General features: G+C 42.8%; 1 protein-coding gene across 12 annotated transcripts in view; it reads left to right on the plus strand.

Moving 5' to 3' along the window:
• Positions 1 to 26,931, plus strand: part of DPF3 (double PHD fingers 3) — a 183,247-nt gene that overhangs the window by 70,370 nt on the left and 85,946 nt on the right. For all 12 annotated transcript variants that reach the window (XR_011097101.1, XM_068684067.1, XM_068684068.1 and 9 more), the window contains 2 exons: positions 18,239 to 18,399; positions 23,559 to 23,666. Coding sequence is in view for 11 of the 12 variants with exons in the window: in XM_068684065.1 (XP_068540166.1) it covers positions 18,239 to 18,399; positions 23,559 to 23,666 (269 nt within the window). In the remaining variant the exon portion in view is untranslated. The remainder of the gene's footprint in view (positions 1 to 18,238; positions 18,400 to 23,558; positions 23,667 to 26,931) is intronic.

The following is a 26,931-nucleotide window of genomic DNA, read 5'->3' on the forward strand; positions in this document are numbered from 1 at the left end:
AAGGTCCACCCTTGCTTTAGCCCTGTGGTATTCAGTGGATTTTTAGTGGGGTAGAATTGGGAAAATCTAGATTTGCAATGAGGGGTGACTCATATTTTCAGACCCTCTCCCTTAGAGATAAGTCAAGAAAGGGAGAAAGCAAATCAAAGATATGTTTGTGTTCTAAATTTAGGACCTGTTTTTGTTCAATAGGGCAGCCATTTTTATTTCCAGCCTTGACTCTATGGCTTGGGAGAAGTAATTGGTGGGTGTACTGAGAGGTGACTTCTGCTGTGTCCTGACACTTCCATTTCATCAGCCAGATTTGGAGTGTGCTGGCTGAATAAAAGTGGGGACAGGAAGGGTTCCCAGTGCTGCTTTAGTCTCTGCCCATAGTTTTTTTGATTTATTGAAGACAGAATCAAGCTCCAGGGACTGCAGTAGGTTGCAAATTGTTATTTGTTTATTTATTATTTGTTTCATTGCCAAACCCAGGAAGGCAAAACACTTAACAAACAGGCTACATGATGAGAATTACCTTTCAATTGATTAATTACTTAATTATTAAGTCTAGTAGCCTAAACTGTCTTCTTCAATACATTCCTTTTAAAGTCTTGCCAGCCCCTCTGAAATATCTTCCATTGTTACAAAACTATAGGAAGAACAGTACAAAGTGTCCTGATTCTCCTTTTGCACTGATGCAACTCAAAAGTACTCTGAGGTAGGCAGGAACAGTCAGCCCTCTTCCAGAAAAGCACTTTCTTCACAAGAGACAAACGGGCTGTGTTTAGAGTTTGCCTAATTAAGGGAGACCCGGCTTGTAGGGAAAGAAGCTTCACTGAACTCAAATTGCCAACTTTTGAGAAGATCTGTGTTAGGGACTAGCACACTGGTATCATTCCAAAATTATTCTGTAGGCATTTGATAGTGATTTTGTTAAGGCTTTCAAAATGTGTTGCTTTCTTTGCAACTTCAGCCCTAGAAGCCAGGAACTACATGAAAATTTCATTTTGATAGCTATAGCTTTTGTTGATTCTACTGGCTGTAGAAATAGGAATTGAGTATCGTCTATCAGTTCAGTAACAGGACCTAAGTCATGATTTTTCTGAGTGCTTTGATTTGGAAATATAGGTGTTCGTGAGCCTGCAGTTCCAGGTGCAGGTAGTGGCTGGAATACAGGAAGACAGGAATATCAGAGTAAGACTTCTCCACCATAAATTCAGCATTAAGCTTCTTAAACTTGGACTTCATCCCCTTCCTATTATTATTATTTGTTAAAATAAGAGATGTGTCTGAATCTAAAGTTTAAGTTGAGATCTACTGGTAAAGAATTCAATCAAATGATACATCGTGAAGCTCCAGAACCTAGGGAAATGTGGAGTCATGCCTGACCTGGGTTTTCCCATTTCCTTCTATGATGATGTTTCAGCTCTAGCATTTACTTGGGCCTTTTTATATTGTATTGAGGTCTGATCATCTCATGTATACATTGTGATTTGAAAAGAAGGATACATAGGAGGAATCCATAGCCCTAGAAATTCTTGTCAGCTATCTTCTTGGTCTCTTCCTTTGTCTTTCTCAGTAGGAGGTTATGGGTCACCTCCTGGGACATTAATCCCATGAAACCCTTGGAATTCTGCATGCCCTAGGACACTGGGGAGGTACTTGAGATTCCTGCTCTTTTTCAGTATAGATCTTAAGGTTTTTTGGGTTTTGTTTGTTTGTTTTAAAAAAATACTAAGAATTTGCACCCAGGTTTTTGTGGATCTCTTTTAGCTAAATCTCATGTACATTGTTTCCTGGGGCTGCTGGAGTCTGAGCTCAGTATTTCAGTTTGTCATTTCCAGTCCTATTTTGTTCAAAGACTCACAGTCCCTGCTGTGTGCTGTTCCATTTACCACTCCCTTTTCACTCTTTGCTTGCCATCTTTCCTCCCATATTCAAATTTCCCATTCCCAGTGGTATTACTGTTTTGTTCAGTGGGAGCTGCTGTTAATAATTTCCGCATTGGACTGACTTGGATTGACACCTGTCTTTTCAACCCGTCAGTTTTTGAACAAATCCCTCAATATGTAGGCAAATACTAACACTGAAGCTATAGCATCATTCTTCTTCCACCTCGAGCAGTCTTTTTCCTTGAGCAATGGGAATGTAAAACACTAGTAGAAATGAGAATGGAGTGCTCAGTACATGCAAACTTTAATGGCAACTGAGTGTGAGATCACATGGGGAAATGATGTTTCTGAAGTTTAGATTCAGGCCTTAAATCCAGACTGCAGTTAAAAAATAATTTGTCTTAATTTACCTGTCAGAGCACTATTGAACTGCAGTATCTAAAACACTGCAGTGTTTTCATATGCCAAGTTGTACTTTTCCTGCTTCCACTTTTTTCTGTGATGTTGCTGTACTCAAATGTATTGACAGTCGCAACCACATGGAAAGATATTACTACAGTAGCCAATTTGGTCCTTCAGGACATACCATAAGTGTGTTTCTCAAGTGAGTGTACAACATACGACCCTGAAGGAAGCGTGTAATTACAGAAATAAAGTGCTATAGTTTTACTGTCATTTTCTTAACACTTACACCTCTCTAAAAAGTGGGTGTCATTAGAATTGGGTCATTTTCTTTCTGCAGAACCACGAGCCCTAGGATCATCCTTCAGTATTTCATCAAGATTTTCTCTTTTGTGTAGGTAGAATTAAAGAAAACAGGCAAGCAAACAAACCTAAGCAAAAGCATGCAGCACAAATATTCTGAAAAGTGGGAGATTTTGGACATTAACCTGTAGTAAATCATAACCATACCTGCTATCACCTCAAATCCACAAGGAATTCTTGCCACAGATGCTTACCAGATGCTGCAGCAGTGACTGCAGCAGTGTCTAGCAGTTTTTCCACTTTTGGATGCACCAGGCAAATTTGAGAGAGTTAATCAGCTGATGGATAAATCCATGAAGGGTAAAATTGTAGACCTAAGTAGAAGCTGCTTAGCTGAAGTGGCAACAAATAGAATTTCATCCAAGATGATACTGACTGAAGACCTAGATGCTAGGAATTTATCAGATGGCTTCAGATTGAAGGTTCATTTTCCTTTCTTTCTCTATACTTGTATTTCCCCTCCTTCCCTAAGTCTTTTGTCTTGTTAGACCAAAAGAAAGGGTATAAGAAAGAGAGCCATGCACTTACAGTTCATATAAGTGTATCATTCTTTTTTAATTGAACTTCTTCTTGGAGAGATGTCACATGGGAAGCAAGACAAGGGATCTTCGAGCTGTTCATTGCCCCCACAACAAGAATGCCCTGTAAGTGATTGTATCTAAACATACAAAATGTCAGATAAACAAATAAATGCGTTTTCTGCTTTCAAAACCCAAACATTCAAGTTCTTATATCTATAAAGTATTCCATTCCAAGTCATACATTGCAGTCTTATAACCAAGAATCTCAATGTGGCAGTGACTCAGTTGTAAGAATATCCAATATGTCTATGTATAGACATCACTATAGATCAGTGACAGTCAAACCTGAAAAGTTTGGTTCTGGAATGGACTCAGAGGGAAGCAACATAATCACCAGGGTGTGGAAACCTGATGCTATGCTGTGATGTGCTTTGTTGCTTTGTCATCATTGTTGCATGTTGATGGTAAGCTATGAGCAGATGCCTTAGTGTAGTGTCAGATCCATCACACCACGATTAGCGTGTGGAACTCTGCAATTGTATTTTCTTTCTAACCCACTCTGACCACTGGTAAAATGAGTTGCTTCCCATCTTTCCGTCTTTCTGCCTCTCTTCAACTGCATCAAAGAATAAAAAACAGTCCCAAATGCTTTGAAATATTGGCTAAGTCTTCTTGTTTGTTGAGCAACGGGGCTCTGATCAAGCCTACAGATTCCTCCAGAATCCACATGTGGTGTTTTAAGGAACTCAAGTTGAGCATTGCTGAGCTATGTAATACATTAGATTTTTTTTCTGACTTCTGGGAAAACGTCCTGTGTTTCACTGGCTCACACAGTGCTTTCTTCTAGCAATTTTCTTTATGCAGAGAACGATTCAGCTTATGACTGTTTTGTGTATGTCACACAAAAAAACTCCGAACAAAGAATCTCTGAAGGGCTTTTCTCTCATAACTCTCCTCAAAGACGACAATACATTTTAGCATTCAATGCGTATGACTTGTGGTTCTCTTTGGGAAGAAGAGGGGAGACGTTTGGAGAGAAAGGAGACAGTCATTCTGTTGTGCATGTGATAGAGCCAACAACGTGGGTGTCAAAGAATAACAACTCTTAAGCTAACCACAGTGGAGAACCCCTGGATGAGGGCAGAGGAGACATTTACCTGCCTGCTTCATGCTCAGCAGCAGCTGCACCAAGATGTTTCGTCTGTGGTCGTTCCTTGGAAGCAGGAGGCTTCCATGCCCTCCATATGCTGCGACCTTTTTGCAGATCCTTCCTCTTTCTTCCCATCTCAACTCCTGCCAGTGGAGTGACTCTTCCCTTCCCCTTCCATTGCCTCGGAGCTGTTTTCCTTCTCCTGATGAATGTCAAGTGCTTTGGGCCAGCAGCCCTGAAGGGTGGGGGCTATGGCTCAGATCTACCCCTGAGACAGAGTGGAGCCAGCAAAGATGGGTTATTTTAAATTGTGTGGTGACAAGCCTTTTTTTCCTCCCTTTTTGTTCCCAGAGGATAGCTGGGGAAGTTTGCTGTGCCAAAGGCTTGGAATGTGGTTTTTCTCCTCTTCTTCCCCCTTCAAAACAGAAAGAGAGAACTTTATGCTGTGAAATGTGTTAATTGGGGAACATAAATCCAAACTGTAGTGCAGCACTGCTGGGCCTAGGCACCTATTGAAGTTTAATGAGGGAAGAACGGCTTTCTCGTGCCTTCCCCTCTTCTGCTCTCCCCACATCAAGCCCTTTCTTGTGGTATGGTCCTGTTTCGGATGGGAGTATGGGAACTCCAGGCGGAGTGTGCGTGCTGGCCCAGAGTTCTCACGGGACTGAAGCAGTGTGTGACTCCTTTAAACTAATACAGCTAGAGTGAGGCACAGATGTTCTCCCAGGGCAAAGATAGTTGTGTTGCCAGTGCAGGAAAAAGAACTATTCCTCTGGGTACCTGTCAGAAGTGGCTGCAAGCCCATTTGAGGCATGTCCACATGCCCTGACCATCCATTTCTGGATCGACAGGGTCCCATGTAGGATGATATATGACTTTTTACTCCTCATGTCAGGCCTGATGTTTTCTTGGACCTTCATGATGAAGTATTTCGTTATGATTAGTGAATGGCTGAAGAGATGTCTTGTTACTTCCAGAACAGAAAATAAGAATCCTTCTCCCTGTCCCAGCTGTGGTGCTGGGAATAAATGCCAGCCCGCTTGTACTGGATGTAATGGAGTCCCTTACAGAAAAAGCCAACCTAGGAGGGCCTTGATCAGAGCATGAGTGGGAGTGTAATAACCTACTGAGTGTAATAACCCATGCTTTAGCAGAGATGGACAAGTTCATCTGAAATGGCTCTGGAGCGAGTGCAAGAAGTAAAAGCTTCTCTTTGGCACTGATGCTTCAAGAAGAAAAGCAATTCACGTAGTGGAACAAAGGTAGTTTGGAAGAGTAACAGGAAAAGAACTTAGATGGCCCTGCAAATCCCGGAAGTTTATTAAAACAAATACTGACTGGCTTTGATGTCTGCTGCAATAAAATAGTAAAACTTGCTCTCAGACAAAATGCTTCTCATGATGGTGCAAAACTAGTGTTCATCCGTCAGCTCTGGATAATAGACCATGAGTACCTGAGGTATTTTAACTTGCTGTAATGTTTTACTGCTTTTGCTCACAAGCTCATCGATATTTGTGTAGCATTAAGCATTAAAACTCTTATTTTATCAACTTCCCAGCCCTTGCTGATGCAGCACTGGAAGTATGGGAAGAACTGCTCGCTCCTGCTTTGAGAGATGGGAGGAAAGGCTAGAGGGGGTGGATGGCGATTGCATGAGCAATGCAGGTCAGGTTACTGGTGTATTCCTCTTGCAAGATAAGTGAGAGCCCTCTGAAAGGTAATTATTGGAAAGCATAAATTCCTGAGATAACCTGTCCAAGAAGAAATACTGACAGGAGCAGAGGCCATGTGTTAAAGGCTAGCCATTACTCCAGGGCAATGGGCTACCCTCTCTGTCTCGTTTTTTTCTGTAACCTCCCTTTGCTCTGACAGTTGACTCCCTCGGTTCCTTTCCTTCAGCTGCTTGCCATTCTTATCGTGGTCCTGTTTATAGACCGCTGTGGTGCTAGGCCCCATTTGGGGGAGGAGAAGTGGAGACTCACTGTGCAGTTCAGTTCCATGTCTAAATTCTTTGGAATCTAGTCATTGTCTTTGCTCGCCATTGTCACTGTGGTGTTCAGGTAGCTTTTACAGCGTGTCTGGAAAAAAAGGTTGCTCTTTGGAGCTTTCTTCAATTGATTTGGGTGTAGAAGAGTTTCAGCTAGCATTCAGGGATGACATGGAATTAGCTTTGCCTCTGAATGAAGAAAATTGCTGGATTGCAGTTGGAGAAGGAAATCTTGAAGTGTGAGATAACAAATTTCAGAAGAAAAGATGGAGCAAAACTGGGAAATAAGAAAAGGGCCTTCTGCTTCTCTCTGTCTTTGTTATGCAAACTGTCTGTGTCTCATCTGTAATGTAGAGATAATGATATCTACCCAGTTCCTATTTCCACTGGTTGATTGATTAATGACTGCCTCATGATCCCTTGATTACACTTTCGTGACCTACAGCTTTAACTATTGCAGTGCTTTGCATCCCAGAAAGAAAATGGAAGTGTTGGCTCTGGCTAGTTCCAGCTAGGAAAACATGACAGACTGACCTAAACAGGCTTGCCCACATGCTTCTAAGACCTCATCCTAGCAGTGAGATGAAGCATGTGCTGTCTGCTCAGCTGTCATCTCTGTTCAGGAAGGCATTCAAGTATCTTCAGGGCTTTGAACTGAAGGGGTCCTACACGTTCAATGAGGTGCTTTGCTGAATTGGGATCTAATGGTTGGTCCCAGGCAGGCTTTCATCAAGAGTCTTTGAAGACCTCAGTGAACACATGGAGCTAAAGATGGATCTGAGATCTTTTGCCTCAGCATGATTGGGATGTGCATTAAACAAGTGGTGTCTTAAGCAGAGTGAAACTGTTGCCAGAAGAGTAAGTCGTTTGAACAGAACAGAGGATTTTTATGGCGCAGCGATAATCGCAGCAAACATTTCTGCAATCTTTGCTAACTGCTAAGTGAATTACAAGACTCCTCTCTTCCCTTTAGCTGTTCTGCAGTAATAACCACCCCGATCTGATAACTGAGTTAAGGTGGTACTGAGAACAGAAGGGAATCCAGAAGAAACACGTTTACAAGGAAAGTCAGCGTATAGGGGAACAACCATCAGATACTTGAATTTCTAAAAGCTTGTGGTGTGTGCTTTTTCTTGACTTTATCAGACAGTTCCTCTTAGATACTACGTAAGTATCTGCACAAGCAAGGACACAGGTGTGTGAAACATGTCATTGTAGAGTTAAAGCAGTGTGTCTATTCGTAATGGTGGTTTTCTCTGTTTCCATGGGCTGTGCTCCTCATGCAGAAGATCCTGTGCCTAGACTTTTCACTTAGTTGAAGTACACTCCCAATAGAGGGTATTTTTTATGCTAAGGGAACTGTAAGATGATGTGCTGGAGGCCACAATGCGTGTTTCATCTCTTACTTCTAACTTCTGAGCAGTAATAATGATACTTTACCAGAGGAATGCCAGTAATCTGCCCTGCTTCCATTTGCGGGTAGAACTGGGGGAAGGAGGTGAAAAAAGGAAACAAAATTCACAGTCCTCTTGTGAATTCCCCTACATATCATGAGTCAAGTGTATCCCTGCTGTATGTTTGCTAAGTCAGTAGGTTTATACAAGTAAGAGAATGATTGTTCCTATGTGTTCAATAGTAATAACAACTCAAAGAAGCATAACCTTAATTATCTAGACTCAGGATGGCTTTGTAGAGAACAGAAAATATGACTTTTTTTTTTTTTTTATGTGATTAATGATTATTAACTTGGTCGAGTAGATTTTTATATTTTGTTATGTGAGGTCTATTTGTCATACATACTGTGACTGAGGAACTGAAAGTGCTACCCATTCAGGATTAGTAGTGTTATCTTTTAAATATTGACTATTGCTGAGATTTTTTTTTCAAGGTTGACCTCAGAAGCAAAGTAAACTCTACTAATTATGTGGTTTTATTCTAGATCTATATAAATTTCTCTCTGCTTTGCTATTTTTGTGATCATTGTCACCTGAGCAAAATGGATTGTTTCCTGTATAGGGATTTCCTTTGCAAAAGGCGATACAAGGTTCCCACAAAAGAGGCAAGTCAGTTAGCTCATTAACTCTTTATAGTCAAAGGACAGGAAATACCTAAGATGTTAATGTAATTTCAGTTTTGTGTGATGGGGAAGCCTTCCCTGTCATTTAGGATCATTTCTACTACTCTTCTACTTGCATGTTAATTTCAGTCTCTTCTAAATTGTGCCATCTGGATTGAATGGCACTCTATATTTGTCTACTAAATAACTGCACAGGGGAAATCCCAGCCTGGGAAGTTCCAGGAGGGCTAACAAAGGTCTTTCTGACTAGGACCATGCTGTAGAGCTTTCACAGGTACAGTTCTGACATGGCTAGCAACATGCACAACCCTCATGCTCTTTCCTGATATCTCTCTGCCTGTAGAGAGCTGATGGAGATGCATGACTTCATGAAGGGCAAGTTGCATGGAGACTCATGAAGAGGAATGCTCTTGGCAGCTTAGGTAGTGTTGTTTGAGCAGATGATGTAATTATGGTGGTGGGGAAAAACTCCTTCTGTTTGTATACGTTGTGCCTCCATAGAGGGCTGTGCAGAAGGAGTGACATAGCCCTACTGCTCATGATGTGGGCAGGCTTTTTCCCATTACAAACAAGCGTCCTTCTTGAAGTCTTACCCAAACTGGTTGTGCTGCTGGTGACTACCTCTGGTGGCAGAAGGGGTTGTGCGAGCTTGTTCTCAGCTCCCCCAGGCAATGTCAGCTGGGTTTGCTCAAACACATCGAATGGCCTTGCCGAAGTGGATCAGGGAGCACTCACACAATTATTGCTACTGGCAGGAGGTGCAGCAGCAGTAAGCTGTAGGAGACAAGCAGCGAAAAGCAGCAGGGTAGGAGGGAAAGGACGATATTTTTAGCCAGCACAGCTAGAGTGAGAAGAGGATGCCTCTTCATGATCTGAGGATCTTTTAGTACAGACAGTGCCTAAAGTAATCTGCACAATTTATTAGTGAGGTAAGTCTTGGGTGTTACCGCTGTCGTGCAGGTGAGCTGTTAAAGCTAAGAAGGGAGTCAAGGCAGAGTCATTTGGAGAACTCTCATTTGCCGGCTTCCAGGTGCCAGGTCAGGCAATAGATCATGGATTTTACTAATCCGCCTTTCCCCTAACGTGTAGGAATGCAAAAGATAGTCCCACTGTGGGAAACTGGGCCTGAAAGCTGAATGGATAGATTTTGTCTTTGGCTACATCTGTCCCTAAAGCCAAGAATGCTCTAAGCCAAACAGGCTTCTGGTGACTCCAAGTGCCAGCAGCTTGAGATACTTCTTTAAAAAAAATAAAAAAATCTCTTGGATGTTGTCATGTCTAATCTAGTATTACTGCTGAAATTTTCATTAGTTCATTCTTTTAGTAATTGGAGAGAATTTTTGACCTTTTGGGGGAGGTTAGGACCAAGCTGAATTCTGACTGCTGTCTTCAGATACAAAAAGAGGTCTAGGTTATTACCTTTCGCACCTGTTGTTCATTTAATTGGATGATGCTGCATCTCTTTAAAACAGAAACCCTGGCCTGAGAAAGAATAGATGCTCTGTGATATCCCCAAGGAGTCTGCCTCTGAGATTAACCTAATTGGTCACTGTGCTGAGTCTAATAGAGATTGCATGCAGTGTCTGACTCTGGAAACACCTTAGATGGTCAGGTGTATGACACAGAAACTGCTGCTGTTATGTCTCCTTGGAAATGGAGGAAAAGTAAGAGGAGAAGTCGGCAAATAACCACCAGCACCATAATATGATTGTTCAGAGCCCCATATACATGAATAGGGCCAAGAATTTCATCTTCTGAGATAAGCTTACACACTTCATCTTGTACCATACACAGATTCCTGTTGTATCTAGCCAGCAACTCTGGGATCTCTATGCCCAACACTTAACACGAACCTTTTTGGCTGTGAGGGCAGCAATATTGCTGTGGGCCTTGTGCGAAGGCCATGTGCAGCTGCAGAAAAAGGAGCACCTCCAGCTCTGCTCCTTCCTGCACAAAGATGGCAGTGGCTCCTGACCCTAAAGCCAGGTTTGGCCAGCAGGCTGCTGTTATTGAAGCACCCTGATGTACCACACTCTTCTTGGCAGTGGTAGCTTCTGCTGATGCTTCTTTTCTTTAAATGGAAATGCTGGCAGAGCTCTTGTAATTCCACAATACTTGTGAGGATGGGACTAATCAGATCAATTTTGCCCAATTTGTAAGGTATGCCTACTTTCTGTCATTTTTATTCAGTCAGATTTTTTTCGTGAGATGCCTGTAGGTTCACACTGGATTAAATTACAGTCCAAACCTGTTTTCAGAGTAGTGAATTTAGCTCACTCAGTGAGGCCAGGCTCTCTGTTATGATTCAGCATCACCCCATGATTCAAGCAGTGAGAAGTCAGTAGATTCTGGCCACAAATCACCACTAGGGATTTCCACCCCCACCAAGGGGAAGTCTGCTGATAAATAGCTGGCAAAAGGGGATTCCTCTGCCTTCTACATGCAGGGGATAGACTGGTGCTGGGTGCTCATAGGAGAATGCTGGAAGATCTCACGTTAGTCTTTTGCTGCTCTATGATTAAACCTAGACTCATAGCTCAGGGCATCTCCTTGACTGCTGTAATGTCTGGGCTGTGCCAGTGCTGACTCAGGAACTTGTCATCAGCTCTCTGATGGCTCCTAATCGCTTGTGCCACATACAGTCTATGCACCTGGCACAGTACTTTTGAACAAATGCTTGAAAGCTTGTCTGTTTTGACTTGACGGTGTCAGTTCTTCCAATGAAAGGCATTACCTATCCTTACAAGCCTTTCAGTGCGTTTACCCTCAGATCATTGCTACTTCAGCAACACTGGCTCTGCTTGCGTCTGTAAACTGCTTTGTGATCCAATTTGTGTATTTTATCTGCTACTGAAATGATTCTGCTAGCATTTCTTTTTCTGACTCTCATGCTTGAGAAAGTTGTACAGGCCTTGTTTTGTGCACCAGACAAAACTATTTGATACGTATGGAAACAAAATGGATGTATGAGCAACTCTGACTCTTTGAGAGTCTTGGAGAGTTTAGGATAGGCAGGGGTATGTGTATGTGGGTCTTCACAAAGCTGCCAAGTTAATGTTAAAAAATGAAGGTCAAAAAAAATTGAGTCACTCTGTAGCCCATCTGGAAATCCTGTTTTGCCTTTGCTCATGTTCACACCCCTTACATCATTAGAAGATGTTGTGCAGGGACAGATTCAACTGACCGTTGTGAGAGAACTGAATCTGCACATTCCTGCACTCTCTGGCTTGCCCTCGGAGTTTGTGGTAGGGTTTGGAACACTGTTCTGCTTCACCTAACGTCAGGAAAGCCGTTCTGTATTGCTGTTGCATCTCGTTACCCTACCTCTCTGCAGTCACAAAGGGTATGCGATTGTAGCATTTAGGTGCTCCCTATGGGCTAGAAAATCCAGAGTCATATTTTCTTTTGCTTCAGTCTTTTGATGGATGTTGTGTGACCATCTTGCAATGTAATGTGAGGATGAGCAGAGCAGAATTCTTTATCTCTTTTGGGAAGATGCTCCAGAGCTGTGGGTCTGCTATCCAAAGGTGGTGCTGGAGTCTGGCAGATGCTGGGCTCTGTTATGCACAGAGTTCCAGTTGCATTTGCTGTTTCAGCTCTGGGAGAAGCAGCTTTTCAAGTGGCTTGACTTTAGCTCACTGCACCCTTTGCAATAAATGTGATGTTAGAGTGCATGAGGAAAAGGGACGAGCACAGGCTGGGGAGTACTGATCTCTTTGGCTTGCTTTGTGATAGGGTCGATACCACATTTTTGCAACTAGCTCCATCTCTGTTGCTTATCTAGTCTAAGGTAGAGTCATAGTAGCACACTCCAGATGTGAAAAACACACATGAACATGGCAAGGCCACTGCTTGAAAGTAGAATTATGCTGACTGGAGAGAGAGAGAGAGAGAGAGAGAGAGAGAAAGGCCCTTGTGATGATTGCCTCTATTAGATTGTCCACAGCGGTCTGTCTTTGAATCACAAATGTTATTAGCTCACAGTTTGTAACGTTTCCCACTTCTAGCCAGCCTCATTGCTGTCTCTTCTGACTTCTGCCTCTGCCAGCTATGCCACCCTTGCTTTCAACACTGAGAGGTTTGGGAGAGTGCTGTCTGCATGAGGGGAAAAAGGCACACACATCCATGTGTCGTCAACATACTGTCTGGCATTGCTGCCTGTACCACTTCATCATATTCCCTGGAGGTTTTGCATAGATATTAAATAGGAGTGTTGGAAGAATTGAACCACGTGGTATTCTACATGTCAAGGCTCACGGAGAGGAGGAGCAGCTGCCTTTCAGGAGCCTTGTGGGATCTGCTAGAGGGATCCAGTATAGCTGCTTGGTGCAGTTCTCTCAGCTCTTGCCAAGACGTGCAGTTGGTCAGCAGTACCTCATCATCTGCAGTATCACAGGCAGCTGATAGCTCAGGTAGCATCTGCATGACTTGGTCTTTGTCCATCTTTGTGAGAAGGCCCAACACTCCACGTGTGTTTTATTTCCAGGCTCATTCGTGAACGTCTCCAGCAGGAGAGGCCAGAATGTCTTCTGAAACAGCATCACATTGCTTTTTCCTACCACGCGTCCCAGATTTTACTCCGTTTGAAATTGGATGGTTGTGTTGCTGAAGAACAATTTCTTATTTAAAATGTATTCCAATTTTCCTCAGTATTCCTCCCAGTATCAAATGATCTGAAATGTAAGACTAGAGGCTAAAAGTATAGTACATGAAAACGTCCTGGTCTTGGGGAGAAGTTCCACGTTTTTGATCAGTTGGGGACCACTATAAACTTCCAAAGGAAGTCTGCTGCTTTCTGTTACATGATTAATCATTTCTTTCTGTGCTATCAGCTTTTTACTTGCCTAGTCATGTAATGAGCCTGGTTTGGGAGGAAAATGAAAGGGTCCTGGCCTCTGGAACCGGAGACAGTCCAGATTCACACTCATAGTATTGGCTGAAAATGTAAGAGCTGCACTTAAGGAGGACTGGCCCTTAATTGTATGAGTTTTTCTGGGGTGGCATGGGCCTGTAACCATGGTTGAGGTTGGCTGGTTATATGCCTTAACTGAGTGTTTTTCTCTGGATCCTAATCTGAAAAGTGATAGGCAGCAGAGGAAGGGTGCACTAAGTTCTGCCCATTTTGTAGCTTTTTTAATGGGTGTACTGCACTCAAATAGCCTAGACTTTGCAGACTGGGTTGGAAGGAGGTGGTGGAGAGCTGCTCCACTGCTTTCAGGTCCACGAGGCTACCTCGTAGGCAGAAGGAACTCTCAGAGAAACAATCGTCTCAAAGTGAAGCAAGGCTCTCAGTCCTTGCAGCTGACTTGTAAGCTGCTCATAAACCAGGCCAATTCTTGTTGGCTTTGGTTTAAGGCATGCCTAGGCAGAGGGATGGCACCAGGTATGGTAGAGAAAAGCAATAAGTCAGAGTCTGCTTGGAAATCCTACAGTCTAGGCAGAGCAGGCAGACAAATGTTGAGAGAAAGGGAAGGGTTGTTCACCGACTTTGTTGTAAGTTGACCTGATTCTTTGTCAGAAAACCTCAGTTTCTTAACGTGTCAAAGGAGAGTGACCTAATGAAATTCACACCGTCTGCTCTTCCAGTCCAGCACATGCTTTTTCACCAGTGACTACCAACAAAGTTGCAAAGGTATGCACCAGTCTCACATCACTGTCCCAGGACTCGGGGGGTGCTGGTGCTTTGGGCATCCTTCAGCGTGCTCGCCCCACTCCTGCTGCACTTCAGCTGCTCCAATCCTGCTGTTCAGTTTCAGTCCCACCCTTTTTCACCAAAACAGCCCTTCTGGAGCTATACCCCTCTTGAAAAGGGGCTGCTTATGTGCAGTCTTGCAGGAGATTTTAATAGTGTAGGCTGTTCTTTTCCAAGCCAGAGAGCTTTTATTAGTCAGAACTGGGTTATTTTAGTGTCCTCAGGCTGGAATGCAGATGCGGAGTCTGCACCTCTCCCAGCAGTGTCACCTGTCCCACCGGTCCCAAGCCCCCAGGATTTCACCTGCGGACCTGCACTGGCAGCCTGCACTCTTTCTGCACTGCGCTGACAACTTCTGTTCTGTATTTCCACTCGGGCTATTTTCAGTATGGTTTGCCTCCCTTGACCGGCAGTTATTAACATCAGCCCCTTGATTTTTCCCCGGTATTGTTGAAATCTATGCATATGCTGGTGATTTTGTATCGTTAATATAAATCCAGACAAGTCAGTGTGACCTTTCGCTCTCATGTCCAAAGGGAAGAATCGACCCTTGCAGTGGGTTGCCGCACAGCACTGAGTCATACATACTTCTCACAGAAATAATGCAGAAATTCCCCATAGTTTTTACAGATATTTTTTCAGGAGGTGAAGTGTAAGTCTTCCATGGCAACACAGCTTGGGAAAACTACGAAGCATGTAGCACCAGATAATTAATCTTTCTGACATGTGATACACTTTTTACTATCAATGTAGTCTGTTTATTTTTTGTCTCTTCATGTGCTTCATTCAGTCAAACTCAGCTGATCTGTTTGAGTTTCTTTTGAACTCCTGTCCTCTCCAGTCTTACTCCTGCCCTCGTGTGTTCTCCAGTTCCCTGGGAGAGCGCTGGGTCTTATCCCACCTCTGTGACTTTGCAGCGATCAGTGCATTGGTACCATGCTTTCCTTTTTTTGCTTGGATTCTAATAATACTTTCTGTTTTTCCTGTACAAGATAAAATATGCTGTGTTTGGATATGTAGCACCACACCGAAAACAAAGAAAAAAATGTATCTAAAGTTCCTTAAAATATTAACTGAAATTTTGACTGATGGAGATTCACTCCAGTGAAGACTAATGATAAAACAAAACAGTGAACTTTCCAAAAATGGTCGCAGGGAAGCTGTTTTCCACTGGGATATGACTATCACAAGGAAATAATGTTTCTTAATCTTCCAATATCTGATTATTTGTTACTTAAAAAAAAAAAAGAAATCCATTCAAAATTAAAGTCAGGGCAAGCCCTTAAGGACCCAGTACTTCAATACTGGCCTTCCCAGTAAATACTTAGGGGTGGGTTTTTGATTGTGCTTGTTGTAGTGGATCCAAAGCAAGTTTTCCTAAAGTATGGTAATGACTAAATGCTTCTCCTAAATTATTATTTAAGGCAAAAGGTGTATATATATAATCTTTAAAATAAATATAACAAAACAGAGTACAAAATTGAGTGAAGAATGAATTTGACCATTAACTTGGCAGGTTCTGTGGTTGTTAAACACATTGGGATTCCAAAAACCCTTTTCTCCCACTTAGAAAAATCTGAATTTTAATTGTACACGCCACTTGATGGTGACACCCTACTTGATAATGTTAAAGCCAAATATTTAACACTTGAAGATTTGTACTTATTTGTAGTCTTAGAAGAGAGAAGCTGTGGCCACCTCCAGCCAGATGTTATATCCAGGTTGCTGAGATGTACTGTTTTTGTCAATAAATTCCTTGGAGTTAGCGAGCATCCCTGCCTTAATGTAGGGGGAATCTGACTTAGCTCTGCGGAAGCTCAAGTGTTTGTGGAAAGAGCTGTTAATCTTTGATCAACTGGAGTCTCCTTGTTACTGACTTTGATTACACAAGTGTACAACTTTAATTACAGCTTTTAATAAGCTTTCATTTTTTCCTAGCCACATTCTTTGTATAGTAGTGCGGCTTATCTTTTCCTTTCTCCTCTGTTCCCCTTCCCTTCCCCCCTGCCTTTGATGGAAAAAGTGGTTTGAGGTCATTGTGGGGGGTTTTGTGTCCAGAGACACCCCTCTGCAATGTCCCTGCCCGCAGCTCTGCCCTCTGCTCGCTTGTACAGCCCCGAGAGCTCCCTCCTCCAGCTGCCCTGCAAAGAGCCTCCCCTGTACCAGCTGCTGCCCAGGGCCCGGTGGTCAGTGGAGGGGGGCAGGTCTGTGAGATGCTGGATTCACACTGAGTTCTGCTGCACGAAACAGCTGAATGACCTTTAGAAAATCTGTGAAGCCAAAGGACGTACTGGCTCTTGGGTGTAATTCCTTCCTGCTGAAGGCTGCCCAGTTCTCCCCGTTGGGGACACTCTGAAATGCAGCAGCTGAAGTCAGTGGCTGAGAACAGCAGGAAGCCAGTGGGCTCAGCGTCCATCCGTGATGCTTATTCCGCATCCAGAGCCTCGGTGTGCTGGATCACCTTTGTTTGTTAGAGAAATGACCTGGTGGAAGCTTAGTGGAGGACTTAAAATTGTAAATAAATGAGATATGGCTTGAAACAAGCATAAGAAAATGCTTTCCTTTACTTGAATTATATTTTAGCCATGGAACTCATTGCTTTACAGTTTTTTAGGTGTGAAAAATAAAGGTGGGTTGAAGTCAGCTGGATAAATTCACAGAAGAAAGATTCATCAAGATCTCTTAAACACAACATACCCACCATTGGGTAGCCTGAGTCTTAGGGAAATTAAGTTCTGATTATCAGAAGCTAGAAGGAGGAACTAGAGATGCCTGCCTCTGTAGTGGTGTTTCTCAGTAAGCCTCTGTTATTGGCCCCTGCCAACAAGAGGACATTGGGCCAGTGCAGCCCATGGGGAAAGAGTATGGCTCCTATGGAAGTCATGAGGTGAAACTGAGGAGTGAATTAAAAGATATGAGTCAGAAAAAGACACAGTAAATCAGCAATTTACACCAATTTGACATTCAGAAGTGTGCAAAAAGATTATAATTTTAAAATGCCAATTGTGTCTGTGCAAGAGGGTAGCGGGGAAACAACTAACAGAGCAGGGAAGGGAGCCTCTTTTATCTCTGTGCATGCATCCCTTCAGCTCCCTTGCTGTGCATGTTATACTCTTTTTGCACACTAATGAATATCAGAGTCAGAGCAAGTTATGTGATATATCATTCTACTCCTATTTTCTAATGAACTTACCCCTGATGGGTAGCTTTCCTAGCAATTCATGTCACGACTGAATTTTACCTTGACAATAGATCAAGAATGAGGTTGAGCAGTGTGGCCCACCTACTTTGCACTATTCCAGCATGACAGCTGCTTTGTGTCCTCAGGGTAGCTCTACTTTGATGCTTTTCCCTGTTTAGAAGAATTTGGAGGGAGGATTTTGGTAATCTCCAGCAGGCAGAGTTTTTAAACCTTTCTCAAGGGAGTAGGAAGATTCTACAGAATTTTTGAACAAATATTTCTGAAGCAAGTGGCATTGTTTCAGAACATTTGACTGTTCTTCCCACTGCGCCCCAGAACAAAGAGTTTGCCATGCTGGATCTTACCAGCTGCTGTTGGTGCCCAAAGCCTGCCTGTGGAAACCTCTGGAAGGGTAAAGACAAAACATCTGGTCACTGCAGGCATGGCCCTAGCTGTTAATGTGTGTGTTTTCGTGCCTCAGAAGCGCGCAATATGAAGACCGTGTCCTTTGCTCGTACGGGGTCTTTGACATCAGAAATGCTGGAGTGAAGTTCTTCTAAATTTGGCTGCCTTTCTGGTTGCTCAAAATATCCTGCAGGAGTTCCTATAGCATAGAATTGAAATGACTGGTTTGTTAACTTGGCTGAACAAGCTACGGGGAAAGGGAAACAATAGAATGAGGTCACCATGGTGTACAAGTTGGCTGACCCTGGGTCATGGCCAGTGTGGTCGCACCGTTTGCTCGTTCAGTATCTCTGCCTACTGAAAAGATCTGTGTCTGCTTTCTGCAAGTCTTAGCCTTTGATGACACTTTCTGCATGATCCGCTTCAGCAGTGTCATGCATCAGCCAGCCTTTTTCATGTGTTCAGGGAAAGTAGTTCTGGTTCTTATTTTTTTTTTTTTTAAACCAACCTCATGTCCCCTTTTTTCCTAGTCTTGTTTGAGGGAAGATGCAGTCTTCTTTAATCTCCGCCCTATCTCTTTTGGCAGACTTGGGGACCAGTTCTACAAAGAAGCGATTGAGCACTGTCGCAGCTACAACTCTCGGCTGTGTGCTGAACGGAGCGTCCGCCTTCCCTTCCTGGATTCGCAGACCGGTGTAGCTCAGAACAACTGCTACATCTGGATGGAGAAGCGGCACAGAGGACCAGGTTGGTAGCATTATGTCTGTGAATGCATGTGCATGTATGGAGGGCTGGCCACTGAACCCTCATGGGGTTTAATTAATAGGAACTCAAACCTGCTACAGGCCACACAGAAGAGAAGCTGCCTAAACCTCTGTGCCTGCAGGGGATTTCCTTTGGTAACTGCAGAGAGCTGATCCTAATTATTCTCTCTCTACCCAAAGAAGTGCCTGACATGGTAGTTTCTAAGACTGTATCATTGTAGCTCTCTTAATGCTATTGATCCTAGTCTGTAGCAGAAGACACAATGCCCTGCTCTAAGTAGGACTGGAATTATCTTCAGGGTGGAGAGGTAGAAGTGGAAGTCTCAGGTGAATGCTGAAAATAAAGGATTATACTGGGAAGCGTATACACTGGAGGTGAAATTCAGGAGGGTCCAGTTACAGGAATGAATGTTGTTCTGATGATTAGAGATGTAGGTATAACTTCCAGTTTTGATTTGGACAAGGTACTTGGATACCAGCTCTGGAGCCTCAGTTTCTTCAGTTGCAAAAAATAAATTGATAACATGTCCTTAAAGAGCTTTGGCTAAGGTCTCTTCCAGAACTCAGCAAAGCTGAAGGGAAAAGACCACCATCATTTTTGTACACTTTGGTCAGTCTTTCCTTTGTTAGAGTAAATTCATCTGAAGTGCTTATTTGGAAGGTGAAGGACAATCACCAGTTTAAATGCTGGAGATGTTGCTTAGGCAGAACTCCTCCTGAAACCCAATGGAAATTTTGTTAGAGTATGGCTCAGTATCTGATCCACAGTTTGCACAGATTTTCTGAGAACACCAAACTGCATTTCTGTTGTTTGTTTGTTTGTTTGTTTTCTAGTGCATACCAGAGAATCCAGGCAGGGAGGGGCTAGTGTACATGCACACTGGAAGCACAGTGTACACATGTGCATATATATTTGGCAGTTCCTGTAAATTATACTGAAAAAAAATGAAAAAAAAAAAAAGCAGCCAAAGAAAAAATCCAGATCTGGAATTGTGGGAAGGTGCAGGCTGCTGTTACCTCCTCCATCAGCCAGTTTGCAACAGCCGTAGTGGGAGGAACACAGAGGACATTTCCCTCCCCTCCTGAGGGCAGACTATGAAAGGAATTGATGTCTCTGAAGAGTGCTTAGCTGAAACATTCCCTCTCCCTTTCCTAGGATTTACTGAGGGGCAGATCCTTGCACTGCTCCTAATCCTAAAGAATCCAAAATAGATGTAGTATCTTGTCTTGCAATACGGCCAGAAAACTCTTTCAATAGTAAAATGCAGCCAGTTCTGGTGCAGGAGACAACAGGTGTTTTACCAGCATTAAAAATACCCTAAGAAGGTTTCATCTGCCAAAACTATTTGGGTAATCTGGGACTGCTAAATGTGGTTTATGAGGTTCTGGGCTAACCCTTCTTTTGAAGGTTCCTTCATGACCACAGTTGTTTTTTGTTGTTGTTTTTCTTCTTCTTCATTTTTTTTTTTTTCCATTTAAAACTCTGCATTCCTAAGAGGTTATGCTTTGGTAAAGCTAGCTTGCTTTCCTTTTTTTTTTTTTTGCTAATCAGTTTACCTATGTAATTTCTGTAGCATCTGGTTATGAGTGAGATGCTATTTTTATCCTTTTGAACTCAGTCATAAACAAGAATACGTCCACTATATGCACAAGTAATGTTTTGGCAAGAGCATCTGCTACAAAGGTGGGCACAGACAGTCTTGAATGGGTCTCACTGGTGTCTCTGCACTTACAGAGGGAATCATCATAGAAGAGTTACAGCATCACACCAGGAACTGAGAGGTCTTAACACTTTGCTTCTCTCAGTCACTAGTTCTCTGGACTACCTTCAGAAAATTCACTGTGCAAATCTTTCTTTCCTCACTTCTGATACTGACCTGTTCTGCAGCTTCCCCTGCAAAAGAGGATCAGTGGCATTCCTCCTGCAGGGCTGCAGTGGGGACTAATGGTGGAACATTCTTCATAGAGAGTCTTAAGTGAATCAGGCCTTCTGCATCTGCTTCAGCCACCAAATCTGATGCCTTTGTTATTTTGAATTAGAATAATCAGTGTGAAATGAAGCAGCCCTCCTCCCCCATATTTGCTCTGCTCTTTCTTGATTTTTATTAGCCCATTTAGTGCTCCCTTGGGTCTCTTTGCATCATCTATTTCTTGTAGTATCATTATGGTGGGTCAGACCATCCCTCTGTAGTTTCAGCGTGCCTGTTTTAAGGCTGTACACAATGTGCTTATGTCCATACTGAACATCTCCAAAAATTCTCTGCCAACCACCTTGGTATCTGTCTTGTGTGCTGTGTTCACTGCCATTTACTATCTCTAACCTGAAAAAATGTATAAGGACAAATGGCAAAGCTCCAGGACCTCTTTTTACTTACAGAGGGTTTGGAAAACAGAGGAGAGCCAGGATCTCAGTGTGTTAACCTGGTTTCTCACTGTCCTCTTTGTTAAAGGAGTCAGAAAACTGCATCTCCTGATAAACAGTTCAGGGTTAATTTCACACAATACTGCACAGAACTCCCTCCCTCTTTTCCCCTCCTCCCCCAGCCTTTCACAGGAGCTTTGAGTTATGACTCTCCTACACTAATGAGATAAACAACATAACTCACTGCAGGTTCTGCTATTTCCTCTGTAAGCAAATGGTTGGAACCTTCTCTGGTTGCCCTATAAGGCACCAGAGGGAGAGACAGCTGAGCCAGGGCTGAAGACAGTAAGACCTGTATATGTGTTATTTCCACATGCACCAACTGTGTGGGGGTTGGATTGAAAGCATCCAGAACAGAGCCTTTTCTCATTGCTTCTCTTCTGTGTAAACAATCAAAGATGCACAGTTCGTGTGAGCCAGCACAGTGACAGATGGGGGCCAGGATAGAGGACTGAAGATAGTATTCAATGGGTTTGGATCAAGTGGAGGTTCAATATCTGTCTCAAGTTCACGGGATAGCTTCATATCAATGAGCAAGGGTATTGTGAATAGGAATAGAGAGCTCGCCTCAAGCGGTTTAGACATAGGTGTTGGAGGAACTTAAGAGCCTATCTGCCACCTGCATGGGCTATATTCCCTCTAGGGAAGAGCCTTTCCCACCTCTATTTCTTCAAAGATACCTGCTCTGTTTCTTGTTGGCCTCTCAGCAGCTGTGGTTGGCTTTCACTGTCCTGGCAGAATCCAGAATTGCTAATTCTTATGTGAATTCTCAATAATTGAACCCACATTAACAGATACTCCGCCAAAACCACAATGGATCTTTGCTTCTCTTTGTCTGGGACAAACATTCAAAGCTGTGGTGCCCATTTTATGCAAATGACTCCTCTACGGAGGCCTGTTCAATGGGAGTCTGATCCTCTGTCCTATTTCTTTCGTCTAGCAACCCCCCAATTTGAATGTTGTGAGCAAGGTCTTGCACAGGACCTACTGTTGAAGGGTGAGGCTTCTTGGCTCCACCTCTTTAATGACTCACACCAGAGCCAGGCAAAATCTACCCCATTATAATAGCAATTGTTTGCAGTGGTTAATGTTTGCAAAGTGTCATGAAGAAGTGTGTCAAGAACTGTAGAAGTACTGGTTATTCGTATTTTATTCATAAACCAGTCACATGTGCCCCTTTCTAAAATATATCCTTCTTGTTGTGGGCATAATGCCCAGCAAGCTGTGCAGCAATGAAAGAAGGGTGTGAAAAGCCCCAGGCCAGTAGTGCTTTGTGCCCCAGAACAGCCAGGACCTCTGTGAATACTCCATCACTCAGCCATACCTAGCTAGGACGTTGTAGTTCCTCCGTTTATGCACCAAGACCTGGAAGCAGGTGGAAAGTGCTGGGGTCTGCACTGGCATTCCCAACAGCAGAACTATTTCAAACCATGAGCGTACAGAATTTGATCAGCCCATTCCCTTGAGGTGAATAATTTTGTTGTGTCCTCTTTTTTTTGCCTAGTAACTGGATATTGTTTTTATTATTATTATTATTATTCTCATCTGGTTCAGTGAACCAGTTTTGTACCCGAGCTGCTGTGCTCTCCTGGCTGTTTCAGAAAGGACACCAGAGAGCACTTGGGCCATCCTGCTGTCCTCAAGCTGTTCTGCTTTACTCACACTGCCTTAATGATGTCCAGCTGTTCACTGTTGGTGCTATTTCAGATATGGTAATGCTACTCCTGTCCTCTCTCTTATGTCATCTTACCTGTTTTCTGAGGGTATTGAGTCTGGAGCTTTACCGATGCTCTGTACCCTCTTCAAGACTAATAGCAGCAGCAGAAGGATAGAAGAGTCAAAGCAGAAGTGGTGGACAGAGAGGGCAGGGAAGCAGAGGAAGACAATGACATTCTTCCAACAATTCTGGGTCTTTCTGGGTATCAAGAATAGCTGGGGCAGTTGAGGATACTTAGAAGCACTTGGCAGTGTGCTTCTGTGCCCCTAGTAGTAATGCATTCATGACGCCCTGCTGCGTTTGCAGTACTAGAGAACAAAGCATAGCTTGAGCATTGGCTAAGGGGGGCTGCCAGGAGAGCCAGGGCAGCTCAGAAGCCAGCAACACCAAATGTGAATCAATGGAGCATGCAGCAATATAAACATTACTGCCGTATCTCCTCCCTCATTCAGGATGTGGGCATGAGGAAGGTAATAACCAGAATGAAGAATCTGTCTTTAAGCAAAAATCCAGAATTTAGGCAAAAATGCAGTGTCCCAATAACCAAACCTCATGGATCTTTGTTTGCTTCCACTCAGAAGACAAATTTTGTGAGCAGGTCTGCATATCAGGGCCTTATGATTTGTGTGTCGGAACTTCATCTCTTCTCTCCCAGGGGGCTTTCACTGCCTGTGGAGGAGGCATCGCCCCTGTGACCCAGGAGAGTCTGAAATTCTATTTACCCTGAAGAAATCACAAATTATTTATGTGCAGCTCTGGTTTCAGTGAGCTGAGTGAAGTGTATGAGTGAGACCTAGATTCTCTGTAGGCCTGATCCCAAGAGGTACTTAGGAGCCTCCAGAGCACTGGATGCCTGGAGTGCATAGTTCTGCCTCGCAATTTGCAGGATTGAACCTTCTGACAAGGAGATGCTGAAAGGACAAGAGCAAAGACGCTAGAGACAGTGCTTGTGGTTTACAAACTGAAATGTGATTATATTTTATTTTTTGCCTCTAATCTTCAGGCCTGGCCCCAGGTCAGCTGTACACGTACCCGGCACGTTGCTGGCGCAAAAAGAGGCGTTTGCATCCCCCCGAGGATTCCAGGCTGAAGCTGCTGGAAATTAAACCTGGTACGTATTTGTTTGTCTCTCTCTCCTGTGCTGCAGAGCAGCTGGCATACATGCAGGCCTGGCATTTAGACCTTGGACTCCATCTTTGCCCCTGTCTATCCATTTCTCCTTGCATCTGTTGCATCTTATCTCAGTTTGCTGTAACAGTAACCACCAAGCTCTCTGTACTTAGCTCACCCCTTGCAGAAATGTGCACGGCTTGTATTGGATGAAATGGGAGCTGAATTTACCTTCTGCAGGGGTGAATCCCGGCATCTACAAACAAATTTATAAGGATGTAAAGGATTTATTACTAATTACTGCCTCAGTCTGTTATTAATACATAATCTCACCCTGGCATCTGCTGCCTAGTCGTTGTGAAGACTGCTGTGTGTAGAGAATAGTACACTGATAAGATTTTTCGTAAAGGGACCAGAGGTGTGATCAGATTATGAACACCAAATACTAAAAATTGGTGAGGATATGCCACACACATATGAGTGTGTATGCCTATATGTGTATCCTAGTCCACTCTTCTTTCAGTGTTGTTGTCCTTGGTAATCTTCCCCCACAATTAAGCTATGTGAAGTGATGAATCTGGATGCTGAGCGAGTGATTGTGAAGCAGATGTGGAGGAGCTGCAGCTGTCAGGTAGAGTGTAGTGCTGTGCATTCTTCCCTGCAGTTAGTAATAAGGTTTGCTGTCTTTGTGGTCAGCTATTATGAGAAAGAGGGAGCACACACAGCTGTATGTGATTTTTAAGAGGCAAGACACTGCTAGTATAAAAAGTACAGAAGAAAACCCCAAAATGTAAATTAAGGATATTTTAAAAAACAAAAATAAACCTGTTTGACGGAACGAGATGTCTGGGAACTGAGCTATACTCAGCAATACTGATGTAAAATCAGAGGCAAAATTCTCATTGATTTTGGTAGAAACAGGTTTTTGAAAGCTCCCTATCTTCAAGACAGCAGATGTCAACAGGCTATTGTACAAGATGAAGAGATGCCTGTAACCACTGATTTGGGGTGCAGACCAAGGACAAAGTCTCAGGCAGCAGATAGAACCAGACCTCGTGGCTGAGTCAGTCAGAAAGAACTGTTAAAATCGGTCAGTTTACTCTGATGTCAGTGAGACTGGACTCAAGGAAGAGGATGGTGTTAGCTCATAGAAATCTCTACCTCAGACTTTTTGATGTTCCAAAAACTGTTGTGCCTTGGTTGTTTAGTAAGGTAAAGCAGTAATGTTGAGTTTGATGCTTCTTTGTTTGCATTATGCTTCTTTGCTGTACTCACTGAATGCCAAATTAGTGCATCCTACATGCCACAGGGCATGAAAGGCAATTACCACAAAGTTATCAGATAAAGAGACCTCAGCATGTCTGTCTCTGTGTTGTTTTCCCTGCTATAAACATCTCTTCTGCATCTCAGGAGTGCTACTTTTGTTGCATTGCCAGTGGCAGCCAAATAAGGCAAGTTATATTGCTCTGCCATTTAAATCTATTTTCCAACCAATTTCTATCTAGTGATTAACTTTCCTTATCAGTTACACCACGAAATAATTTCACTCCATCTGTGCATATCTGGAATAGACTCACTAGCAAAAAATGGGATTTTTCCCGTCTTGGATTTAAAAGTACAAAAGCCACGGAAAACATTGGAATTTCATTTAAAGGTAGCTTTTGATGATTTTAGAAAATGATAGTTTAGGTTATTTGCAACATGGACAGTAGAAATACTGTTCATTTTTGGTGAAAAATGCTATGGGAAAGCCTCGTGCTGAACCTAGGAATCTACCTCATGCTGTCTTCCTTGTTCTGCAGTTACACATTAGGTGTCTGTGTGGGGCACAGATACGGCAGTTTAAGATCCCTTGAGAAGTACAGAGATGACAACCATAGAACATATAAAATACACTTGGCAAAATTCTAATTTAAATATATAATAGTTTCATTATGCCTAGGTCTTGGACTCAGGGCTTCGAGCTGTTCTCAACAGCTAGCTACTGTCTGCCATGCTTGTACTGGCTTAATATGAGAGTAGCTGATTTTTATATAGGAGTCTGTTGAGTTGGGTATATGTTATACAATATATGCAAGCAGTACAATTCTATAACATCAAATTAGGGTTAAACCTTATTTTTATTGTGTTTTACTTTTGCTAATTTCTTAGAAGTACTTTTAGTAAAACTGCCACTGCAACAGCACAGAAGGGGATCTTAGCTCCAAGATTTTTCCAATCCAGCAGTTAGTGGGATCAATACAAGAGGGTTTCAATGCTTGCTTGGGCTTCTGGAGTGGCTTATTATACAGATAAGTTGTATCCAGAAGTTCAAGACTTCTACATCATTTTGGGGATAGCAAAACAAAAATCCTAGGGCTATGTAAGTTACAGCTAGTCAGCAGCTGGTCAGTAAGCAGAATCAAACTATTGTCTTGCTAGCAACTTAAGGGTGTAGTAAATCATTTAGCAATTATACAGCATTCATAGCTGTAACCCACTTTTGCAGTGTTGGTACCTTGCAGCTGTACGTAGTACATGGTGCAGCTCAGTGCTTGAGAGTTTCATATTTGGTAATACCAAAAGTTAATGAAGAAAATATCTCAACATTTTCTGTTTCCAAGAGATTGTGTTCCAAGACAGAATCATTTTTTTTGTAAGATGCAAGTGCGCTATAATATTTTTCTTGGGGTCAGTTGCTGCCTGCTTCTTAATAGAACATGCTGCTTTTACTGTCTTGGTCTGTTGCTCTTATTTGTGAAGTGTTCCATTTTAAGCATAGTTACAGCTAAAGTTGTAAAGATCAGAACAGTGGAATGGAGGTTGCTGATGCAGCCTTTAGACGTCCATTTTCCTCTGCCACTGTACTCCGAGTTAAGTGCATGGATTGCCCTAGTAAAGTTTTTTGATCAAGGGTCTAGCAGTTTTCATGTTAGCACTATTTCTAAGCATCCTCCATCCCATTCCAATAGATATGAGGTAGAAATAAAGTATCACCCAAGCTTACTTATGATAACTGCCTCAGACAATTCAGTCAATATTATTACCAGACCTTTAGGAATTACACTAAGTATTCCTGACATTTAATTTCACATGGACTGGTCTTCATCTTTCAGTGGTACATTCATATCATCACAACCAAACATTATGCCTCAAGAGCAGCCAAGTTTTCATCAGTGTAATGGATATGATCTGTTACATGAATCATTGTAGTGTAGCAGCCAAGACTCCTATGAACAGTGGTATAGATCTGAAGCAAATTCCCAGTTGTGGGCAATATATTGATA

The sequence above is a fragment of the Anas acuta genome, chromosome 5 (genome assembly GCF_963932015.1).
Source record: "Anas acuta chromosome 5, bAnaAcu1.1, whole genome shotgun sequence".
NCBI lineage: Eukaryota > Metazoa > Chordata > Aves > Anseriformes > Anatidae > Anas > Anas acuta.